The following is a 26,290-nucleotide window of genomic DNA, read 5'->3' as shown; positions in this document are numbered from 1 at the left end:
TACGTTTATGAATTCAATTATTTTTATGTCACATAAATTAATTTACTTTATTTAATTTAATTTATTTTAATTTTATTTTATTTTGTCTGATATATATACTTATATATTCAATTCTTCACGTGTAGGTTTTTTCCATTGAAATATTCTAATTATTTTTTTGCAATTATTATTTTTATTTTTATTATTGTATATTTGTTGTATATTTATTGTCTTCTTGAAAATAAGCATCCTGCCTAATAATAACTCGAGTACCTCGTCATAACTGACGTCCAATTTTCTAACTGTCAATTGTGCTGATTATCAACCATACTAGGTAGACAGTCTTTTGCTAGATCATAAACCTTTCACAATTCTATGGACGGTCTAACTTTCCATTTCGATACTATCGCACACCGTAAATTTCCGATCACCTGCTGTATCAGTCGTCCCGATAGTAACATCCAGGCGCTCCACGTAGACTCTTCATCATCATCTTCGTCCCTCATTATTATCCCTCACATATTCTCAGCGTTGATTTATGAACCGGGGATTGTCGGTAGAAGCGATATCAACGACCGGTGGTCCTGCGTTTCTTGCCTTCTATCAAATCACTGAAAGCAAATTTACCTTTTCTAAGATTCCATGGAGAAAATGAAAAAACTGAAAGTCGCAATAAAATAGGACATTTGATAAAAGATTAATTCGCGTTAATTTTAATATTTTGTTTAACAATATCTTTACTAAATGTAAGATAACCACGTCAGAGATTTCGGATATCTCTTTCTATCTCTATAAATTAATCGCACTCTATAATAAATGTATTATATCTTTACTATAGTATTATTTTTTAAAGTTACGTATATTATGAAAAATATAAATTATAATTATAATTATATATAAAAGAAAGATACACTTCTTACGCGAATGTGATTAAATGTTTTATGATAATTACATCTCAAAATTATTATAAAAATTATATCTTTTATCATTTCTTACATTTTTATATTGATTAAATTTTTTTTCGTTTTGATCGCCTTTTCTTATATTGTGAATTTGTATTTAAATTCTTGTATGTGTGGTACTGTAAAATTACATATTTATCTCAATCACGTAAATGCTTATTTATCAATCATTAATCGTAGGATATTTCACACACATACAATTTCTGATTCCGTAGCATCGAATATTAGCGGATCGGTATTTTCGTACCCGCCTACCGTCAAATCGAAAGCCATTTGCCCGTTGACGTTCCTAGTATTTCACATCTCCGAAGCTGTAATAGACCGGCAGGTAAAAGAGGCGTTCGACGATCGAATCACGATAAGAAAATCGGCAAGCATAAGTCGCTGTTCGCTAATCGTAGCTTTGCGAGGTGTATCACCCCAGTATCGTCTTCCGCATTTTACAAGCTGGGAGCGCATATCTTTGCCGATTGCATCTTCAATCGATATTTCCTACTCGCGCTATAACGTGCACATTATCACCCTCGATGATTAATTGACATGATAATAATCATTATTATAAATTTTTTCTAACATATAAAATGCATTTCATATTTGACATTAATAGTTTGATTAAAATGTTTGATGAAATTTTAATTGGCACATTTACTTTTTACTTATATATATATATATTTTTTTTTTTAGAAAAAAGATGGAAATAGTATAGGTTTTTTAATATAAATTATGATTTAAATTTTTATTTTTTAATTTTAATTTTAATTTTATTTGGGAAGGACAAGAATTATTAATATTTATATCTCATTGCTGTCAAATAGTGAATAAAATTTTAATAATATAGTATTTTTTAACGTTAAGAAGTTATAAAATAATTCTTTTGTAAAAAACCTAAATGATTCGAGTCAAATGTAGATGATTAGTAAGTGCACAGTTTTGAAGAAAATTATTTTTCCTTAAAATTAAATGGTTTTGCACAGGATACAAATTTTTACAAAAAATAATTTTTCTTGAACGCATTGCTATCCGCGTGTATAATTTTTTTAATTACTTGTTTCCTCCTTTTCTCTCTCAGATAGCTTCATTTCGTCCTTCATTTTTATTCTTCACGATTCTTTCGAAAAATTTATTTAAAAAATGTAATTTTTTCTTTAAAATAAATGATCAGGAATTTAAGATATGCTATAGTATTCGAAATGAAAAGTTATAAACTATTTTTTCTTTTTTTTTTTTTTGTTATATAAGTAACATTTTATAAAATTTACATACAGTATTAACGATAACTTATTTCATGAAAATTTGATTAATGAAGCATTGAGTTTTAATTAACTTTTTTCTCTATTTGAAACTTGAAGATATTGTCAGTGCATCCTTTTGCATTCCCTTACAGCATCTATGAACACGAGGATGACCCTTGGCAATATGAGACCGGTTTTAATCGTTTCGATTAACCACGTTGAGCCGGCATAGTCACTATATGCGTTCATACGGCTTGTTTCATCATGCATTTATGATGGAACATTCGCCCACGCCACTAGTAGTTTTGTGCCGGCAACAAACTCTTGTATCATAGACTTTTAAACTATGTTTACATAATTTTCTCATGTATCATCTATATGACGTTTATATAAACTTTAAAACTACTTTAAAAATTTCTGAACTTCTTTTAAACTATGAAAAAAATTTTAAATTATGTGCAGAACATAAATAATAATTGCGTTAAAAATAATAATTTTGTATTTAAATGTCCTTCAACATTAGATATGAGTCAAATTAATTATAATGAAAGACTTCTAAATAAAAATATATTAATTGTGCGCTTTAACTTTTTTGCGCAATAGAAAATTTTTAACATATATCAAAAAGAAAATTCGCAGTGGATTTTATTTAATTGAATCGCCGTTTAATCGATAATAAATCTTAATAAAGATAAATCGAGGAAACCGAAACTTTGTGATTAAGACAAGCGAAAGATCATTTTAATTTCATGTGCCCCATTTAATCAAAATGCACAATATATTCTGGAAAATCGATTTTGAGAATTTTTACAAATTTGCGTGTAAGTAAAATGAAAATTTCCATTGTAATTCGAATGATTAGCACATGTCAGAACATGAAAACATACACTATTTCTTTATAGTCGTTCGCGTACTCGCGTTCCCGTTATTTCCTAGAAAAAAAACCGTAACATGCATAAGTGTAATCTTAAGTTGCGGCAAACTACGACGCATGTGCAACGGCCTGTTGCCTGCTGCGGCGAAGATTATTGCTGAGTAAGAATGGAAGGAGGTCGAGAGTGCTTCGCGGTGGTGGATTTATTTCCGTCTATGTTGTCTCGGATGATACTTCAATTGCGTCGTATAGACGACCGTAATTACTATCGATCCGCGGCTCATGCACTGTCGCAGATCGTGTCTGATAGCGATTGCATTTAAATTAGTAGATTAATCGGATCGGAAAACTTTTCCAATGATTGAAGAGTGAGCCGATATTGAATGGCTTATTCATTGCGATGGCCACTCCAAAATCTTGATTACAAAATATTCCTAATCGATTAATCGCATATAAATCGCAAAAAATATTTAAATATTTAAACATGAAATTATCGTTTTTTATATTACGCTTTATGTTAACATTGCATGGAACTTTTGTATTCAGTATGAAAATTACCGTGTGATAAAAATAAAATTTAAAATTAATTAATTATGTACAGTGTGCATATTAAATTTGAAATCGAATAGATTAATAATAAAAAATGTCAGATGTCTTATTTTGAAATTTATATTAAAAATATAATATTGCTTTCCTATAGCATTTTTTACAATCAGACTTTTGCTTTCACTCAACTTAATCGAGTGTCAAATAAGAAACTTGAAAAAGGCTTAATAAGGAATTAAATGATTAGATTGAATGTTGTGACCTTATAATTTCACAAAACAATTGGTCTTATTAACAAGTCGATTGTAATCACAATCAATAATTATATTCGTCGTTGCTGCATATTAAATTGAGAGGATACTAAATGTCCATCATCAATCGTATTGCGTACAATTCACTCATTGTTCACAGTATGCCATTAGCAACTGTATTGTATGATTACAAGTCCCAACGATTGATATTAATTAATTTGATACCGTAATAATTATGTTTATACACATGTGAAAATTTAAATCGATATTATTCTACTTTCATTTCCACTTTAATCTTTATTTTCGTAAAAAATATAAGAATATATTTTCTGCTCTTTTGAAAAAGGATGACGAATGAATACAAAACTAAACGTTAAACTATAAGGATCTATTAATAAATGTCAATCTATCGCGTTAAAATCATACATAATGTATGACTAATAGTACTAATAGGAATTAGCATATCAAGGATAAACATGCTATAGTGCTTCTGACTACCCTTCGTTTCGAGGTGGTAGACTCGAATTCGAGCCAATGCTTGGTCCGATTTCGAGTGCTCCAATTTCGAAATTGCAATCAGAGAGCTTCCATCGAAATCATTAATTTCCGTTGATGTTTCATCCTTGAAGGTTTCGGTACACATAGGATCGAATAATTATGAAGTTTACGCGTACTATGTTCTCGCTAAATGTCATGCGTGATGTAGAGAATTACAGAGAATAATAAATCTTAATTTAAATGTACTTAATTCGATATATGCGTTAACATAGAATATGATTGAAATAGAATAGAATGATCGAAATAGAATGATTGAAAAATATTGAAAATAAAATTTTCATAAAGTGTAAAATATTTTTAAATTATATGTAATTATATGTAATTATGATATTTCTTTATTTAATTTTTATGATATGATTTTTTTATTAATGCAATATTATTATATATATATATATATATATATATATATTATTAAAATCAGATTTATGACATAATATTAACTGTAACTAGATTGAATAACATAATTTATGTCATAACGTAGTATATCTTCACACATATATATTGCTGATGATCAAATCAAATTGACACGTGTATTGGAACAATGCTCATTAATATTGCATTCTCATGAATATATTTCAAATAATGCAATAGCGTAAAGCATATGACAAATGTAAATAATAATTATAACAATATAAACATTTTCGCAAATAATAAAATATTTTTAATGCTGATATTAATGCAGAAAAATAATTTTCGAATTTTCTGTTTTCGATGCAAGCGTTAAAATAATTCTCTTTCAATTTCTCTCATTCTTATGAATAATAGAAAATATTAATATTAATGTACTTAATTAACACGTTTAAAACAGATTCGCATTCGTCTATAGCATCAAAATCCTTCGACCGATCTATAGCATCTGAAGCCCTTCGAGATCGTATTTATTTTTAATTCCTGACTTATAAATTCGGTTGATGAAGCTGAATCTAGAAACTTCGCAACGTATCGGTATCGTCGACGAGGTCGACGCGCTCGTGTTACGCGAACACCTATAAGCGCGTATACGTGTGCACTCGTGAGAATTCCTACCTCGGGCCATGAAATGGTAATTCTCACGGACTCGACGATCGGGACCCCACGCGTAATTTTGTAGCTCTCGTGTGCTCATCGTTTGGCACACATGGCAATTCACCTTGCCATGCCATTCGCCTTGGGCGATTTGGCAAGGAGACGTCTTAGGTGACTTGACATCGTCCGGAGAAGCCTGCAAGATGGGTGCTGCTTGAAAAAAGTCGCAAAAAAATCATTGGCTCGTCTTAATTTATACTTATGAAACAGATTTTGTTATAATATGATAAAAACAGAGACGATGCTATTCGCATTACATCATTGAGAGAAATTATACTCGCATAAACTTCAGCACTATATCAATGTCGTCAATTAGACAGCAATTATTCTGGCTCTCGTACATCAACGTCTAGTGAAATTAACAAATCGTTGCGACACATAATCCGTTACGCATGTTGGTTTCTTGCGCGATTTACGGTAGAACTGACTTGATATGCGTGTAGCGATAGAATGGCGGAAGCAGGTTCCCTGTAGTACACGTTGTATCGAGCTGTCAGGCACGTGTAAGTTCTTATTTTCTCGATGCGAATAAATCAGTTAGAAGATGTGTACCTGACAGGGTAAAATCGTCAAGGGAATAATACACGAATGAAGTTGAGAAACGTGACGAATCGTATTTATCGAAAACGTTGGGTCGATCGAATTGAATATTTGCGACGAGGCATTACAAGATGATTATATTATTGCGACATGACGTGTGTATCAAAAAGAAATATTTTTACGGTCATATCTATCTCAAGGCCTGGTAATAAGCAAATCTATAAAAATGATTCTTTTTTCCGCTCTTTACATTCATAAAATTTCTTCACTAATGAATCTAATCTTTTAATTCGCTAAAATAAACTCGAAATATTCAGAGGGAATTTTGTTACCAAGCTCACGTGTGTAATCATACATCATTTCACGTTTTATAAAATGTTATAAAGTATGTATGAAACATCCGATCTTGAAAACATTATATTTTCTAGAGAAGTAGAACATCCGCATTCAAACATTTTCAAAGCTTTCGCGTAATTTATTTTAGCTGTTATATAATCAACCTCTGTATATGAGTCTCGTAGATTGCAAGTATTATATATTTTTAGAACGTGATTTATATAATGGCCGCTCGTACATTTTATTTAGTTTAAACGAAATGGGCGGGTTCGAGACGTACAACAACTCGGGGCGAGTGGCTTCGAGGAAAACGAGGTAATAACCTACCTCAAAAAGAAACGGATCGAATCGCGTGTTGGGTGCGCGACGCGCGACCTGAAATTGGCCCCCGGCACGTGATGCGCACCATGAGAGCCCCGTGAGATAGTTAACTGTACCCTCGTCTCTCGGATTATATTCACGCCCTGCTCCTCTTGATTTTATGCGCTCCCGGTATGTAATAATTGCTCCCCCGCGTCAACAATTAGTGAACCGTGAGCCTCGTTTTCGCGATTGTTGCTGCCTATCGTCTGCCACTAATCCGCCGAAGAAGCCATGCTTCGGCAACTCATACCGTGCGATTTTGCTGGAAGGTGTGCTCCACAACTCTTTTTTCTTCCAGACACATTTTATCGTCATTACCATAATCTCCCGGTATTACACTTCTTTGAGAAATCTAATTAATATTGTCTTAACGCTCATAACGGTAAACTGTAATTGTTATATTTTACGACAGGAATTAATCATTGTTTTCATTTTAACAAGTTCCGTGCCAGGAGAAATTTTAATATCTATTATATCAGGAAGATATAGAAAAAGAAAAAAGCAAGGGGAAATTACATATATCGTGCCTATAATTTCAAGGAAAAATGAACATTATTGCTAATACATTAATTTTTATCTTACGTTACTAATTTTCATTAATGAGAGATTTTTATCTATTTCTTTCAAATCTTTAATATTATTTTAAGAAAACATAAACATGCCTTAAAATAAAATAATTTATTATAACGTGTAATTAAATTGTTATTTAAAAAAAGAGTAAGCAAACAATAGTTTAAAACTTAACTATAATAATGTTCACTCGTATTATTACAAAAATAATGCTCACGACGTCAGTATGTAAAACTTCAAGGTAGAACGTACAAGTCGGATATAATGGCAGTTGTCACACCGGGGAAACGTGCGTAACTCATTGCTATAAATCTCACGGGAATGCAATTATAAGTTGTAACAAACGGTATTTTCCCGTCACTTTCCAGGAACGTGGGCGTTTCTTCCCGAATGTCGGTATTTCACGTTGCCCGCATCGCCTGATTGTACTGATCTCACCGGAACTTTAATTGATACATCGGGATCGAGTAATCGAGCGGATCACTCTTGACGCGCTTCCATCTACGTGAGAAGCGGTATTTGCGTGATAGACAAGCCCGCCCGGATGCTTCTCTCGTATGAAACGAGAGTCTGTAGATACGATGTAGCGTGATTCTAACATTAATATTTATGAACGTATACTCGATAATCATATCCGTACACTTACGCTTACCAATTAACGAACAAAGTTTGATTATTCGCACGAACGGCGTTTGCTGTCATCGTTCGTTGCGTTTCGAAAAGCTGTGTCAATCAATTTTCTTTCATCTTGGAAAGATTGAGCATATCGTAGATCGAGTATAAATATGTATTTTATTTTTTGTCATATTTCTTCGATCGTATCATTCTGTTTCGATGTAACGTGGTGATTACGTAACCGTTGCGGATAATCGTCACTTCCGCTTGTCGTCGTGCCAAATATCTTTTTTTTATATTATTTAATTAATAAAATCACTATCAATTTTTGTTATTATATACAATTTCCAGACGGTTTCTAGATATTGATTATTAGAATATTAAAGCAATTAACGTGATGAATTCTTTATAATTACATTTTGAGATATGTTACATCTTTTCATATTTTTAAAAATGCCACATATATACTGCTTATACTGCTAATTTATTATTCTATGATGCTAATTCCTATTAAGATTCCTAATAAGATTAAATTAGCATATTTAATATTTCTTAAATAATAAATATTTGAAAATTAATCTAATAAAGTATTAGAATATCAAATGAATCCAAGATAATTTTCCGACAATTGTATTTCACGTGAAATAATATTTGAACCACCGTTTTAGATTTTTAGAATTTTAAGACAGGTGAATAGTCAAAATTTTTAAATGTGTGACGTAACTTTTTCATCCAATAGTCTTTTCTTTTGTATTTAACTAACGGCAGGCAACTATAGGTGGTATTAAGAGATAGATGGCGGGAAAGGATGAGGACGAGACAAGAGAGATCGTCTTCACTCCTCTGGAAAGCAATTAAGAAAGACCCTGAAAAAAAGAGGAAAAAGCGATGAAAAACGAAGACGAGAACGACAAAGACACGGAACGGTTCGTGTTCTTCGTGGGAGAGGAGCATAAGACATGCGTGTATGTACGTGCTGGTAGGTGCGTATCTCGCACGCGCACATATACGCTGTCTCTCTCTCTCTCTCTCTTTCTCTCTTTTATATATACATAAGAAAACCGCTTCGACGTCATGTGAAATATAACCAAGATTTTTCTTCTGGTTACACGAGAGAAACCAGCATCTCTTTCCTCGTTTCTTCCTCTCTTTCTCCTTTTCATCTCTCTTGGCATCGTAACGAACATCCGTGCGTTATCGGCTTTAACGCATTAAACGCCTTTCATTCCAACTTTTTTTTTATTTTTTAATGAATATAATCTAAATGATCAAATTATACGCGAGCCCTCCTGAGAGCATAACTTCGATCTATAACATAAATATCTTTGCATCTCTTGCTTTCTGTGTATATGTATGTCTTCATTAAATATTTATATAAAAATTACCGTTAGTATACACATGAAGTTACATGTATACGTTTCATTATGATCTTTATATTATTTCCGATCCTCCATTACAAAGATTTTTCCAACACTTTCGCGAAATTGTCCTTCCAAAGACGAGACGTATGCCAATTTATCCGCCTACACATTTTCCTCTTTCTGCGTGATTTTCTTTTTTTTTATTTATCGTGCAGCAGACGCCGGATCGAAAGTGCTAGCAAACGACTGCAAAGCTGTTTTCCATCGGTAGAACACGGTGATGTGCCGACGATGGAATCATAAAATTCTCTCGTAAATGTGAATCCATCTAACTTTTTTGCGGAAATATATGTGCGGCAATATTATATAAAATAGACGAATGCACGGAATCGTGAAAAAGATAATATTGACAAGCTTGACGCCGTACAATTTTAATTAGTTTTCTAATGCGAAAGATATATATTTAACATAAATATAAAATATATAAAAATTGACATAAAATATGTAGGAATGAACATTTTTCTTGGGGAAGTCTCGCTATATATTATCTTATGATATAACATTGCTGGTTTGATAAATGCTCTTCCCTTCCTTATGTCTGATTTTTTAATAGAAATATGCACCTTCATCTACTCGCAAACGCAATTACTCACCGCGAAATGTAGCGCCTAATGGCACAACTCGGAGAACATTAGTTTTTTTGACTCTTTTATGAGTTCTCAATTTTGTTTCTTTTTCACCATCAAATAGATTCACATCATTAGCGATCGTAAGTGGTGCATATACTAATTAAAAATTATCGCACATATAATCGATGAAGAAACATATGTTTCCGTTAATAAATGACAGCTTTTATATTTAATTTCGATTAAAACGCGTATTTTAATTTTAATTAATTTTTACATTTTTAAATTATACTCTTGCTCACTAGCATTGTATTTTTTCAATTATAATTACTAGAAAGTATAATTGCCCGATAATTTGCTTTGTTTTATTAAATATATTTTATTAAAAATTAACAAGTAAGAGCCAATGCGCAATAATTAGAGCTCAAGGAAAAGGGAAAAATCTTCTTTTTTTGTTATCAGTATGTTTATTATTAATATATTAGAACATTAGACAATAATATATGAATTTTCTAATGCATAATAAATGTCACGCTGAATATGGATCAAAGAATAATCCGAAACATTTGTGTTTAATGCATGTATTGTGACGAGTATTTTAAAATATATTAATAATAAAAAGAAAGAAGTTCTTTCCTTTTTTCCAATTATCGCGGTTTGGTTGTTATTTGCCAATTTTTAATTAATTTTTAAATTATTATTATTAGCTATTTTTTATTTTAATTTTGCATATTTTGCGATTTTATATATATTTCTTAATTTACAAGATGATAATGATATTATCATAAAATGATTATGATTGAATTTTATGCGATATCAGTACAAGGTTGTTACAATTCTGAATAAATGTCTTTTAACATATAATGAAATGGATTATTATAAGGGCATTAAAAAGTTTAAATCTTGATCTACGCCAGAATTTCTGCATGCAACACATACATCACAATCCGACAGTGACGAATAACGAAAGATTAACTATCGTGACGTTGAAACTTCGCTCATAAATTTTGATGCGTCTAGCTATCACAAAGTCTGTACTAGTACATATGTGCGATGTCCTATTTTACTATTTTAATTTAAATGACAGCATTGAGGCGGGAGGTAATATCAAAATATATAGAAGTCTGATGGATCGAATACCGGAATGTTGTTAAATTAAATTGATGTGATCTCATTTTTTATTATCTCAAATATAAAAGTACATCAAAAAATATACTATTTATTATATAACAATAATATAATTGATAATATTGATCATTTTTCCACAGATATTTTGCGAAAGTATTTTATGTTTTACGATTACTTTTCTTTTAATTTTAAAAATGGCGAATATTTTTTAGTGTTTTGTTTTTACCTACTACTATATTTTCTAAGAAAAGATTTATTATAAGAATAAGTTAAACGAGGTATTGTTTTTTTTAAGTGCAGAACAAACCATTAAAACCATTAAAACTAATTTTAGATATTCAGCGACATTAAGAAAAATTAATTATATGAACATATGTAAAAGCTTTCGGAAATGATCTTTTGCGTCGATTTTATCGATTATTTTTTCCTTCAATAACTTTCATTTTATCATAACTATTCTGTCAGAAGTATCTACGACCTCAAAATTGTTTTCCATCAGCCGGTGGAATTCGCGAATCGCAAAGTATGATTGCGTTCTGTTCGCAATGTTCTGTTCTTGATTCCGCGCGAGGGGTTATTTTGAGAAGAAAGCGAGAAAATCATTTTAATAAAGATTATACCTTCGCAATAAAAGCAAGTGAAAAATGTAGACATTTGCATGTATTCTCATTCTTCCGCTAATAATTCATAGTGTTGAAAAAATCGATATTAATGAAGAATAATAGCAAACCATAATAAAAGTTAAATACATTTATGCTTTATGTATAAGAACAAATTATTGCTTTTCAAAATTTAATATTTTGTAACAATTACATTTTTTTACAGATATTCACAGAATGACTCTTATTCTCTTACTTTTAGTCTCTTCCTCTTTATATTGTTTTCTCCTATTTGAAAATTGATTTAAAAAATGGAGTTGCTAAATTATTATCATGCTTTGTATGTATCCTATGTATTTAAATATATGCATTAATTTAATTCGAGTGTGAGCGCTAGCATTGACGTTATGTATGCATATCGATTTCACCGCATGACATGTTTAAAATAATACCGGCGTGTTTGCGTCAAACATGAAAGAAGAGAGGCGATGGGCAATCTCGATTTCATTCTGGGCTGACGACTGCCGTAATTATTAACGTCCTCAACGAGTATATACAATAACACGAAATATTGGTGAATGTAGAGTATGCACAATACCCTCGAGGATTATATCGAATATCATCAGTGAATAAGAATTTAACTCCAGGGATCATGCTTTTCTTTGATTACATAAAATAAAGAGCATTCTTATTGTGATAAGTATTTGAATCTAACGTATCGCTAATTTATTGATATATGATATTTATTGATATACTTATTGATATATCATTTTTTACGAAAATTTACTTAAAAAAATAACACGATACAAAAGTATTTAAATTTTTATTTTTTATCTATCTTCTATTTTTATTTTAAACAATAAGATAAATTTTTATCATTGAATTATAAATGCTATGTATGATGAAATTGTTGTGAAATGTTCTTAAATAATTAATAACTTTTAGTTATTTTTATATAATTATATCCTAATTATATCCTAATATATCTCGACTTAATTTAATGATTAATTGTTTCAGACTGCACTACACACCGGAGTTGGCAGCCAGCAGCAGCTATTGGAACCAAGAATGGCGCAATTAGAGACTTTGGAGGCTAAGGTAAGACTCTTGAATTTTGCAATTCCTTAGAAAAATTTCTGAACGAGAACTGATAAACATCTTAAAATTGAGAGTCAAAAATTGAGTGTCAAAATTCATATCGAGTTAAAGTTATGTAGCACGATGATAGGAAGTCATCTCGCGTAAGCGTGACTCTCCTTCTGGTTTCCGAAATCATTTTTTTTTCTTCTCCTCGTTCTTTTTCTCCTTCTTCTCCTGCATGGCGGCAAAATTGCGGCCGTATGGAAGCCGTTTTTAGTGGAAGACCCTTCGGAAGGGAACCGAAGGCGATGTTTCGCAGTTGGCGGGTCGGCATTATAGCCCCTGCCGGTTCCCTAAGCCTGTCCAGCCAGTGATTTATATGCAGATGCGTGAACCGAACTCGCAGTTTCCTCCGAAGGTCCTCGTACCCGAATTCGACGATCAGAAGGAGAGAGAAAGAGGACCCGGTACCATTAAAACTGCCCCGGCGCGGATGTCCAGTGGCGCAGCATCCATGCACTCGGTTTTTGTCGAGACACGATAAAAAAGCAGATATGAGGCACAGATTTGCGAGCTCGTTTTTCGACAACGATGCTTTTATCCCATGTTTTTTCTTTTTTTTATATCGTTTTTTTTTTTAACCGTCGAATTTCTCGCGTTGATTGTAGAGAAAATTAAAATTGAAAATTATGCAGTCCGCGATACATTATTATCTGCTCCTCAATTTCCGCGCATTTTCATAATAAACTATGCAACGATAGCTCTTCATGCAAAAAACAAAATTTCTTTATTATCTCTGTGCTAATATTATCGTCGAGAATAAAAATGAAATTTACAAATTTCATCTCAACCGCGTAAATATGCCGGAGTAAATATCCGGAAAAAATATATGAGTCAAATTATTTAAAATTGTATACATTTATAATATATTTATGATTTATATTTTAATGACAATATTTGAGAATTTCAATATATTCACTCATATGCGATTTCGTCGTAAAAATTACCATATTTATATGTAATAAAAAATTTCTATGTTATACATGCAGTACACGCGATAAATCAATTATCACTGGCGCGAGCAAATATTTGACCAAAATAATATCGCGCATCTCATAGTTAATTTATCTGACGTGCGCGATTGCTAGGAGCATTGAGATTATCGATTGCGTTTCTGTTTAATAGCAGCGTTGCGATGACGAAGTGCCATAGTTTGCTAATAAATTGCCGCGCTACTTGTTAGTTGAACGTAGCCTTAATTACCCCTTTGAGAAAGATTCTTATATAACCGCACCCCAATTGCTGCTGGGCATTGCAACAGTTGAAATAATACCATCGCGTTAATTAGCATAAATACAATCGCCTTCATCGTGTAATAGAAGCTAATACGATATTATCAATCACACGATTCGCTCTAACGAGTATAAAACTCGCGTTACGCATTTCAATCCTTCTATCGCTTTATCATATCAGCGACTATCATTGAATATGATTCACAAGTAGTTTTAAATCGGTGCTGCAATCAAATCTTAGTATAACATTATAATTGAGTTGAAATTGAATGACATTTTTTTTCATTTTTTTTACATGCTTTAATTGTGAATTATAAACTTGAAGAGTGAAATGGAATTTATTTATGGTATTTAATTATTTAATTTAATTATGGTATTTAATTTAAATTATAAAGATAAATATAAAAATATATTTGCGAAAGAAAATTTTCTCTTTCTGTACAAATATTCTGTTAACGTTATACTAATGACGTTCTAAAAGAAAGATACAAGCAAACGTAAGAAAAAATAGCTAATATTTATCATCACATATTTACTTCTGTTTACAATATTCTTATATTTGATTAGATATAGTTAATATTTACTTCCGTTGGGAAGATCAGGTTCCTGAAGAAAGATGCAAATACTTCGCATACTCATCTCGCTTAAGAAGAAAGAGAAAGAGATTCTTCGGTCCGGAGAGCGTACTTCTACTTCCCCCACTCTATTTTAATTTACAATTCGCATAATATGTACTGAGATAGTTAGAATCCTATTCCAACACTTCTGGCGATTTCTGATCTCATCCTTCAGCTCTTTGCTTCATTTAAACTGCCCCGAGACGATAGAATCCGCGCGCGAATCCTTTTCCATTTACACCCACTACTCACTTCTATCTGCATCGAATTGCATTTTGATAAATGCATATCCGCCGGTCATTATTTATCATCCGTTCGCTAAGCCCTTCTTCTTGCAACGAGTGGATCCATCGACTCGAACAACGGGCACGCCCCATACCATCGAGGCAGTCGAACGATCCGGTTTTCCTAACCAGCGTCCTTAAACCGCGTCGGCCATATCTCTGAGTCTTTCATTGTATAAAACAATTCGACATTGAACTTACCTTAACTTTGATAGTTTTGGGAAGTCGCATCGTTACTCGCGTAGTCCGAATTGATCAGAATATTATACCGCGATTCACATACATCATATCTCCTAAACTATAACGTTACTAACTTTTCTATCGCGAAAGAAAATGTAAATGATTTACGACCGATATATCGAGATGTAAAAGAATATATAACAGGAACAAAAAGTAAAAAAGAATTAAAAGATGTGTTTCAATATTTTTTCTTTGCAATAAGGCTTTCTAAAAGACACATGGTTGATAAAATATTATCTCGTACAAACGTTGTGTAAAATAAAGATAATTTTTTTTTTATTCAAATGCATTCGCATTAATGCAAACAGATTTACGCATTTTAAAGGAAGAATCTGAAAGCTTTCACTTGTTCAATCGAAATACATCGGGAAATTCATGCTCGAACAGATCCACGACCGATGTCATATTTCGTTTTCGCGAAGCAATGTGATGAGTGAGAGAACCGCGGGGCGAAGAAGACAGGAATGCTACATATAGGGAGCTCGATATGAATAATAAAAAAGAACGTCGACTTTTGAGAAGAGGTTGCATCAACATCGGTGGGAAGCATCCTGCCCAGGAGCTTTTAAGAAGGTTGATGCTCGTCGAAGATCTTTTAGCCCGAACTCTCGTGCGAGATGGAAACGTCTCGAGAATTTCCAATTTTATCTTAGCGAACGACGAAGCGATTACTTTTCCAAAAATATCAGGAGAAAAATTTTGACACGTATATAAAAAAATTTATGCGCAACGTGTCGCATGAATATTGAGAATATTTCAGAAGATGGAGCAGAAAATGCAAATTTTAGCTTCGTTTAAATTATCATACTTCATCTTTTGCTTTCGTTTAAATTGTCATGAATATTCAATGTGATAGCATTGTTAGAAAGATCCGACCAGATATAATAAAACGTATATAACCCTTGCAATTCTGATATATCTGATAAATTATGAGATTCTAAGATATTTTCCTTTCCTTTCGAGTCCGTTAATTTCGAAACCCTTCGTCGCAGAAGGAGAGAAGTTAGGTCATAATACGCCCTTGGGCTCAAGGGCCCAGACAGATCTGCCAAGCGAGATTGCGATCCCGGGAGTCACTGCCCTTAGCTGTCTGAGTGCCGATACTTTCGACCAAGTTCTACTTGGTGAAGAATGCAGGATGTTGTCCCTCGATAACGTTGCTACCGTTCGTGTTGTCAAATCCTCGTTTTGCAAACCGAAATACATAAAAGTAGAAAAGAAATCTACATATTCGTCAGATCCGATCAAATAAAACAATAAACAAAATATGCAAAATTATAATTCTATTCTCATATTCTATAATAAATAAATAAAATTTGTCGAGCAAGATTAACAATTAATTTTTAATTATAACGTTAAAAAATAATAAGAATTTACAGTTGCAATTTTTCAACCGGATATGCGATTATCATGCAGTGGCAAAATTTTTCTTTTCGCGAAGCAACGAATCGCATTTGTAAACTTCGCGCCGCTGAGAAACAACGCGTATTATTTCTCGGAAATGCCGGTCCTCTTCCCTGCAAATTCCGCAATAAATTTTCGTTTCCTGCGTGCTCGCACCGTTTTTGTTCCTTTGCCGCGATGTGTGTGATGCAGTTGCGCGTTGAGAAATTCGCGGAATGCTCCGGGCGGTTTCGCAGCCCATTCATTTCCACTTCTGCGCAACCTGGAGAGGTGTCTGGAAGATGCGATCTGAAAGTAACGCTCACATACGTGTCTCTATTATCTTGTTATTTAAAGGGCCATTATAACGCCACATACTTTCCGCATTTGTCGGTATCGCTTTACGAGAAAAATATTCGAGATTGTTTTGTTAAAAACACGTACTGCATCGCGAAATATATATAGCACGTTTGCCATTTTAATCTCTGAATAATATATTAAAGGTATATAAATAATACACGTATTATTTTAGAAATAAATTAATACATAGAAGATTTATAATTAAAATCATGTAATAACAATTGTTATTTATTGTTTTAATTGCTTTTATTTATTTCATTAATGAAATAGATTTAGAATGCATAATAAGCTAATGTAAGTTTTGCACTATATTTACGCGCGTATAACATATTATTAAATATTTTTAACAATCGCATTGTTCTATTTAATGCGAAGCCTTCGGAGTATAATTCGGTAATGATTCATCCATTCTCATTCATCCGTGTTACAATCATAGATCAAGGTTTTAGAGCACCCGGATTTATTTTGAGATCGCGTCTGCCTCCTTCTCGCCAATCTTCTTAATCGTATCAATCTATCCTGCTAAGGGTACATCAGCCGCGATAAGGAAGCACTAGCGAGATTCGCATTCGCATTGAAACTCGTCAGCGGAACGAAAGCGATGGAATCGACACTTTCGACAGAGGAATTATCGCGAATTTCGATCCACGTATGTACTATTCGCGCGTTTCTTCCTGCTCCGAGATAAATGTTAACATCGCGCCTCGGGTCACGGCTCGCCTCTTCTTCTGCTAGATGTGTTCCAAAACAAATGTTCCTATCGAATGCAGCGATGTATCGTATCTTACGTTACGTTCGATTCACTTGGTCTCCTCTCTCGGTTTCAATAAGAATTTTTTCGTCGCTACTTTTCGTGATTTGAGACACGGTTTTGTACTCGCTCGCTCACTTTTTCTTCTTTGCTCGAATAAACTTTTGGTATTAATGTATATTTGCGTCGCAGATAAAAAGAAATTGAATTAGAGAGAAAATATGCACATTAAGGAGTATATTAAAAATACGTTAAACTTTAGAAAGGCATTTCCTTTGACGTTGCGACTCCAACTTTGTTGTATTGCGAAAATCTACTTTTGCAACTACATAAACTTTTATCTTGAGAAACATTCTTATCTAATCTTCAATATTGTGTGAAAAGTTATGCAAAAAGAAAAGAGAGTTTAATCAAATTTTCATCCAAGAATAGCTTATTATTTCGAGAATATATACCATCAAATATACCAATATTTTACTGTATATTTATACTTATCAATAGAATATATTTATATATATGTTGTAATATATTAATAATATTTGCAATAACGTTATTAATGTATTTATTAACAGAATATGTGTGAAACATTAAATTATGTATAAGTCATTATTTTTCATTTTACAAGTTCATTTGATAGGTATTTATTTCCAACAATAAATAAATATTATGTCGACTATTTTTTTCGTCACAAATAACATTGTCAATGTATATATAATTTTTCATGTAATTATATAATTCACTCATTTTCTTTCTCTTTCATTTCTTTTCATACGCAATATTTGTTGCAAATCTCTGAATTTCTCTAAATATAAAGAGCTATATATGGAATCGATTTATATTTTTTGTGAAAAGTTTGCGGGGTTATTCAGACGCAATAGACATGCCCTCGAGGATTTACCTTATTCTTATCCATGTGTGCACGAGAGACTCACTCATGGACAGAATAGGTAGAAACTTGTGACAAGATTTCGACTTTCGTGTAATCTAATTTAGGATCGGCGAAGCAATAACTGTTAGCTATTAACTACAAAATCTCATTCTCCTATAGTCTTCATTCATAAATTAAGAGAGCTCCAAACCAATTATACATCATACAATCAGAGACTCACGACTAGTTTCACTAGCATTGATCAATTTTATTTCGTAACTTCAGTCATAGCTGAAGTTACTCTTTGTCTCTTTGATTTTGTAGAAATGATTGAAAAAAAAAGAAATGATTGTTTGAAATTTAAGGTTTGAAAGTTTGTCGATGTTGTTCTAAAATTAAATGTTTTTTAAGTTTTTTTTATTTGGAAGCAACAACTTGAGAAAAATCTCGAGTTGATTGCAAATTTGTTATCGCGATACTAACTCAGAATCACTGCAAAATTTAAATCAAAATTTATCGGCGCAATAACTTCTGTTCATGCTAAAAAAAGAGACACGATTTATGGTATCTTTGTTACTGATCTTTGACATCATGGTGGCGAAAAGCCGTGTTTATGGAAAGCAGGCACTTCACGACGAAGGTCACATGCCCGAGGAGTCAGTCCTTTGTTAACCCGTACGTAAGCTAAAACATGCGTGAATATACTGAATACATTTCGTATGAACCCGCTGACCTCTAAAGTCGAGAAGAATACGGATAAAGTTCCTTTTCTCCCTGTTCCTTAAAGATCTATCGTTTTACTTATCATTTACTTCGATGTCAAGGTAAAAAGACATTTTTCTCGAAATAATACCCCACCTTTTACAAAATTTAGTTTGTAATTTGATAGAAAGTTTCAAAATACATAATGATGTTGCACAATGTCACGCAATGTGTCACTGGATTTCCAATTAAGATCACGCTATAGGATTTCTCTGTAGCAGAGAGGCAATGCAGTCTTTACCCACGGGAACAAGAAGTTTACCAGAGAGAAGTCCGCACAGCGATTTTATCATGAACAATTCCTGGCACCGCGACATCATTGTTCTCAAGTGCTTTTGCGTTTTTCGTGCTGCGGATACCGCATCGTCGGTTTCCGGGAAATCTTGTGGCGGCAATTCAAGATGAGAAACTGTCCACGGAAAAGGAAACGCGCGTCGACGCTTTTACTCACGCACGCACGCACGCATCAAAAAGGATAATATCGCTCTCGTGCGAGTTAATTATGTAAAAGGTCCGCTTTTATATACTTAGACTTTAAGGAATTGCCACATATCACCTGAGAGAGAAAGCAGGGAGCCATTTTGCTCACGTTGCTCCGAATCGAATTAAGTCGTGTACGCGGCAAAACAATGATTACATATCCGGAATAAAGAGGATGAAGTTTCCATATATTCTCGAACGATGCTAATGACCGTCTGTATCAGCCAGAATTAATTACGCTATCCCAGTCGTTATCTTTTACATCTTGTTTACTTGCTAATTGCGGGAGTTAGCCGAGATCATTATTTATAAACGATACTGGATTTCTCTAATATATCTCTAGCGTAGGAAAATTAATTTAAACTTCACGAGAAAACGGGAATTATCGATATCTTTTAAAAATTTTGATATATGTTTCATTCTTTCGTGACAGGTGTTAATTTCTAACATTTAATATTTCTTTTATAACGGCATTGCTTAGGAAATTACTATGGCAGAAACTGTAGATGAAAAATGTAAGAAAAAAGAATTATGAAAGCTTATAAGAGTATAATTCAAGATTAATGACAAGTGATGGACATAAATCTCATATCGTTAATATAAGAGGCAATCTTTTTTGCACCGTGAAAAACCCTTCGTCCTTCATTCGAATAAACTGAATGACGCCACTGGATGACGTGTCCAAATAAATGTTCCAATCTATCATTAAAAACTATGACAGAGACAAAACTGTAGACAACTTTCATTTTCAATACACGTTTCAGAAACCTGTTAAGAAAAAGAATTAATCGTGTCTCATCATTCAATCTTCTTCAAAGTGTGAAAATCATAATGGAATCACTGAAAATCAAATTTATTAAAAATGATACAAATGTTCCATTGTATAACTTCCTTTTTTTCATCAAATTAAAAAAAAATGTCTTGAAAAAAAGCTAATAAGGACTAAATTTCATACATGCATTAAACCGTGAAAAACTAATTAAAGTCGAAAAATAGAAAATCCTCACAATTTCTCGAAGTGACAATTTTTTCGAAGGATCTATACATTTTTTTTAAATCACAACATCTCAGATATATTAATTTATATTACACACGATTATATAGTGTTTTTAAATCCAGTATTTATGGGAATGGCTAGATTATGATTCCCTGAAAGATAAAAAAAAGATTCAATATACATGAAATTGCAGAACTGTGTGTTCTCGAGGACGTTAAGGCCGCAATCAACGAAATTGCGCCGCTGTAAAAATAACGTAAAAAAGATACGAAATCTCCATAATGCCGAACATTTCGGCCATTGCGAGCTAATTGGCTAACGCGTCGGTCCTATCGACGGCAGTAGTCCCTTGGCTTTGAGACGTAATAGGATTGCTCAGACCGGCTATTATCGAGCCGCGTTATCCTGTTGTAGGATACCGGCGCATCCCGTAAATCTCCATATGCGATAATCCCACAGGCGAACACGTCGAGTAGCCAACTTACAGCACACGAGAGAGAAAGGGCCTTCTCACGGTCGAGAAGTGTCGCGCCGGGAGACCGCTTATCTTACACAGGCTCGAAAACAAATGTACATGGACTCGCTTGATACTAAATCAGTGACTGCGGTATTATAAGAGTTTAATACTTGCGAAACGAGAGAACGAAGCGGCGAAAAATTATTGAAAAGATCTGAAGTGTAGAGAAACCTTTCTGCGATGTGCGGCGCCGACAAATGGCCTTCAAAGAAATGATTAAATAATCGTAAGGAAAGAAATAAGAATAAATATGATGTAAAGTTGTCAGATGTAAGTTAGAGAAGAATTAGTATACATCATAAAAATATTATTATAAAAAATTAAAATATATAAGTTTTATACTTTATAAATCTAAAAGTGTCATAATAAAAAAATTACTGGAATTTTCTAAGACAAAAAAGAAATAAATACTTTAATTCTTGCATTATCAATAGGCTATATGTTTTGAAAGAAAAGAAACAAAAAGTAATAAATATTTTTAATTTATTCAAGAATGAAATCTTGATATACTAAAATAATTGGTCGCGTTAACAATCATCTCGCTGTGCAAAGAAAATGCATAATTGAGGCCATTTTGCGAGAATATTGATTCTAAGCGTCTCTCAGAGTTCATGACTCTTAACGAAGAATCATGGATTCTCGCAAATTCATTCCACGTATCTCCCATAAGACAGAACTCACGAGTCAAGGGCTTTGAGACCTATGACCCTTCGGGAGAGATTCGAAGTCACGGTACCGCGGTCCTTGATACATGGTCCTTGAGAGGATACGCTGTCCCTCCTGGCGATGCAACGGAGGTCGATGTTACCCTTCGTCGAGTGTGTACTCTCGTGATGGAGGCAGACGCGATATGGTAGTATCGTGGGCATAGTGTGTTCTCGGCCGAGACAACAGACCACCAACCGGGCATCTCGGAACGATGAACCGGATGTACCTATTCCCGCGGGAACGTCCACTGCCACGACTTGCAAAACTCTGTGGTTCAAAGTTCAACGTTTCTCGATTTTTTCCTGACCTGCATGAGTTGAAAAAACAGCAGGAATCAATGAGTCTTTCAATATTACAAACACGGTTGGCATTCACGGTTGTTATAATATTCTTATTATAAGAATGTTATTTTTATGAAAAAATTCTTCTCACACATAAAAATAAATAATATATATTTTGAATAAAAAATATCTACGATAATGGAATGTATCTACTGGCAAATTATTTTTCAATTATGTTGATTTCTTTCATATAAAACTGATTTACAGCATCTCTTACCAATATGATTTATTCTTAATTGCGTTGACTTAATCTTATTTAATCAAAATCTTACATATTAATTCAAATATTTAAACTTTATAGTCTATTTAATTCTATTTTTTTACAAACATTCTTTGACTTAAATTGTCTGTTTTTCAAAATTTAATTTCGTTGATTTTTATTATAATATATTTTTATTAAGAGGATTTTCATTTTTGTTTATTCTTTAAATAAATAATTTATGATTTTGAATTCGATGATTTTTTCGTGAAGATGTAAAATTTAAATTACATAAAAAAATATTATGTAAATCGAAAAGTCTCTTCATAAGTTTTACGTTACATATTAACATTAATGATAAAATAAAATTTATTCATTCCTCGTTTATCGCAGAAGTAACCGCTTCTCACAAATCTCATAAACCACGTGAGAAAATGCAGAAAGGTAAATCATGAGCAAACGACTCTTTAACCAAAAAGAGACATCCTGTTTATAGTCGATTTTCTGTATATGAGAGCCTGGCTGGTGGTCCGGTCTAGGACATACCGCACTCGTAAGAGTAGAGACTTCGGTATGCATCGGTCGATGAGGCCCTCGTCGTAGACTGGGGGTCCGGCATTGACCTTCCTGCGCCGACCGATGAGAGGGGCCGTAGGTGCTGTCTTTTCAAGGACCATCGAGTATCGTCGTCGTGTGCAGTACCGACGCTGGAAGCCCATTAAGGCATCCCGAGACATCCCGTCCCGACCATCGTCGCAAATCATAGGTTTAATGGAACGATAAATTTGTATTCATGCCGCGTGCCGATCCACCCCCGTGAAACCCCGCTCTCGCCACCAAACTGTATCCGTGTGCCACGGATGTTGTGAAAAAGAGGAGCGAAAGAGAGAAAGATTGTACCGTGGCGCAATAAGAGGACCTTGCGACGAGATGGTGCGCACACCATGGAATCCGAATAATTGATAGGTGCCAGCGTTTCTTGCCAGCACCTCCATCGCGGATGCTGTCGAATACAGCGTAAAAGAAAAACTAGGAGCTACAAACTAATATAAATACGTGAGGAATAAAAGAAGAAACAAGTAGGAGATGCCCTCATCGAGACAAATGCTTTCTCTCTTTTTCTCCTTTTTATATAATATATAATAATTTACGCAACTTTTCTAAGTAAATCTTTCATATTAAAGTTTTATTATCTTACAATCCTCAATAGTAGAATAATCATATGCTTATAAAAATTAAAATAAAACTGCCTAAATATTTATTAATATCATATAACTACATTTTATAATTTTAAATATATGTATATATATTTTTTGAATATTTTTATGTTAAATATTTTTATGATATAAATATTTTTTGTGTAAAAATGGTATAAAAATATTTATTAATATAATCAATTTGCTTTTCTCGATTTGCCCTATATATACATTATTTATTTAAAATTTAATTCTCATCAGTTATTAGCATTTTCATCATGACGATCGTTTTCTAATTATAAATACAATAAAAAAAATTATAAAAAGCTAATTATATGAATATATGCTCGATATGAAAATTATTCAATATATTACAAAAGAATTTAGAAGTTTTTATGGCTTCAATTTTTTTTTATAAACATTTATAATATGAAACAACGGATTATGCGCAGAAGTAACGGTGAAATTATAATTTTCCATCATCATGAATTATAAATATTCATATCCAAGAAATTATTCGCAACGTTGTCTTGTGAGACCTATGCCCTTCGTCGTTAGGTAAATTGCTTTGCTTGTTCGCGCATGTGAGAAAATGGAATACGTATAATATTTTCATATTAAGGAGATGATAGTTGCTCTTTCTTTCTTTATCTTTCTTCCAAGCTATAATAAAAAAAAAATAGTTAATCAAACTTGTAACACCTTGGAGAACGCCAAAACTTATCATGTTGATTATCGGATTCATTGAATTTCGCAAATTTTATTGATAATTTTAAATAGTTATTTGCACTATGTATGTATATATATATATATATATATATATATATATATATATATAATATAAGAAAGCATAAAAATAAGCACAAACAAAATAAACACAACGACATATAAAAAATGTTAAATACAAATTGAAAATTCACAAATCTAAAGTATTAAATACATATATCTCTATACACATCTCTCTCTCTCTCTCTCTCTCTCTATATATATATATATATATATATATATATATATATACATATATTATACAGCATATATTTTTATACATATAGATGGCCAGTATAGAAGTGTCCCTATCGACAACTCCGAGACGGAAAAAAGGCGGCAGTGTTTCCGGAGGCGTTACCTCTCCTGCTCATCGGAATAGAGATCATTATAAAGAATTGGACGCTCTCCGAGTCGCTCTGCGCGACAAAGAAAACATAATACAGACGTGAGTAATTGCTTGATTACACATCCTTGAGATACGCGGTCGGCATTGAGAGAGAAAGACGGTAAATCGGCAGTATATCAATTGATCACGTCCTAGTCCTTTATTATAATGATTGCACACACAAATAATAAATAGGCAACGAGTAGACTTAATATCTTGAAAGAGAAACGTAAGAGCCGGATTTTTCTAAATGACCATTGTAAATTTAAAAAAAAATTTTTTTAGAGATAGTAAATCTTTCGGAATTGATTTGTTGGAGTGATTTCTTCATAGAATCTTCAGAGATCGTTAGTATATCGTGTGTATTAAAAAAGAATTATAAAAGAATTACAATGAAAAACATTATATATTTTGTTAATGTTTTTCTTATTAAGACTTTTTTCAATTTCTCGTTTTCTACAAATTATTTCATATCGTTCGATAATGAGAGACGATTTCTCATTTTTTTCTGAATTATTAACTACAATATAATATTAACTGTAATATTAACTATAAATTTTTTTAAAAGAAAATTTTATTCGAAAATTTAATAGCAAAAACTGTTATTAAAACATAAAATATGATATAAGCAAATATTCTATATAATATATAATACATAATGATAAAAAGATGAAAAGCCTTATGCTCTATTTTTTAAGCTAAAGCTTTATATAATCTTTTATATATAAGCTTTATATAATCTTTATATAATTGTTAAAAAAAATATAAACTTTCTTGCAAATCTACCAAGGTAAAAAATTTCATTAAAGATCTATCGAAATCTCAATAAACATTTCTAAAGATCAAAGTACAGACAATAGAGAGCACAAGTATTTTTTTTCCTTGTCATAATACAACGTTCGTGCCTTTTGTTATTTTTCAGGCTCAAGGGCCAGCTCTGCAACACGCTGAGCAATAGACTGGCATTACGCAATGGCGCGCCACCCTTGACCGAGGCCGACAGGAAAGCGGCCGAGGAACGGCTTCAAAGGTTACGACGGGACGCCGACAATAAGCGACTGGCTATTAAGAACCTGAAGCTGGCGCTCGAACGCCTCGACATTACAGAGTAAGGATGAAATCAAGATTTCAGTTCACTCGTTTTATTATCGTAAATTACGATTACCGATATCACGGTGTGCAAATGTCTGCTAATACATGACAATATAGACAAAACTATATACTATATTGTATACGATAATACAGATAAAATCAATTTATCCATTTAATGATGGTAATATATTTTAATGGGATTTTACTATATTGTATAAAACACTAGTAATTTATTCGATTATAGTGTAAATCATTGATTAATCAATATGAATAATTTAACCAAGCATTTTCAGCATAAAATGCGATTATTAATTTATTAAATTTACATATATCTGTAATTATATACATATTAATTATTTAATTAT

General features: G+C 32.5%; 1 protein-coding gene across 3 annotated transcripts in view; it reads left to right on the top strand.

The window, feature by feature from the left end:
• Positions 1 to 26,290, top strand: part of LOC105252054 — a 59,838-nt gene that overhangs the window by 27,683 nt on the left and 5,865 nt on the right. For all 3 annotated transcript variants that reach the window (XM_025412950.1, XM_011259239.2, XM_011259241.3), the window contains 3 exons: positions 12,623 to 12,703; positions 24,733 to 24,893; positions 25,756 to 25,941. In XM_025412950.1, coding sequence (XP_025268735.1) covers positions 12,674 to 12,703; positions 24,733 to 24,893; positions 25,756 to 25,941 — 377 coding nt within the window. In that variant the 5' untranslated portion in view covers positions 12,623 to 12,673. The remainder of the gene's footprint in view (positions 1 to 12,622; positions 12,704 to 24,732; positions 24,894 to 25,755; positions 25,942 to 26,290) is intronic.

This window comes from Camponotus floridanus, unplaced genomic scaffold (assembly GCF_003227725.1).
Source record: "Camponotus floridanus strain SB8 unplaced genomic scaffold, Cflo_v7.5 scaffold6, whole genome shotgun sequence".
NCBI classification, from domain to species: Eukaryota; Metazoa; Arthropoda; class Insecta; order Hymenoptera; family Formicidae; genus Camponotus; species Camponotus floridanus.
The sequence above is the reverse complement of the archived record's forward strand: the minus strand, read 5'-3'. Positions and strand labels throughout refer to the sequence as shown.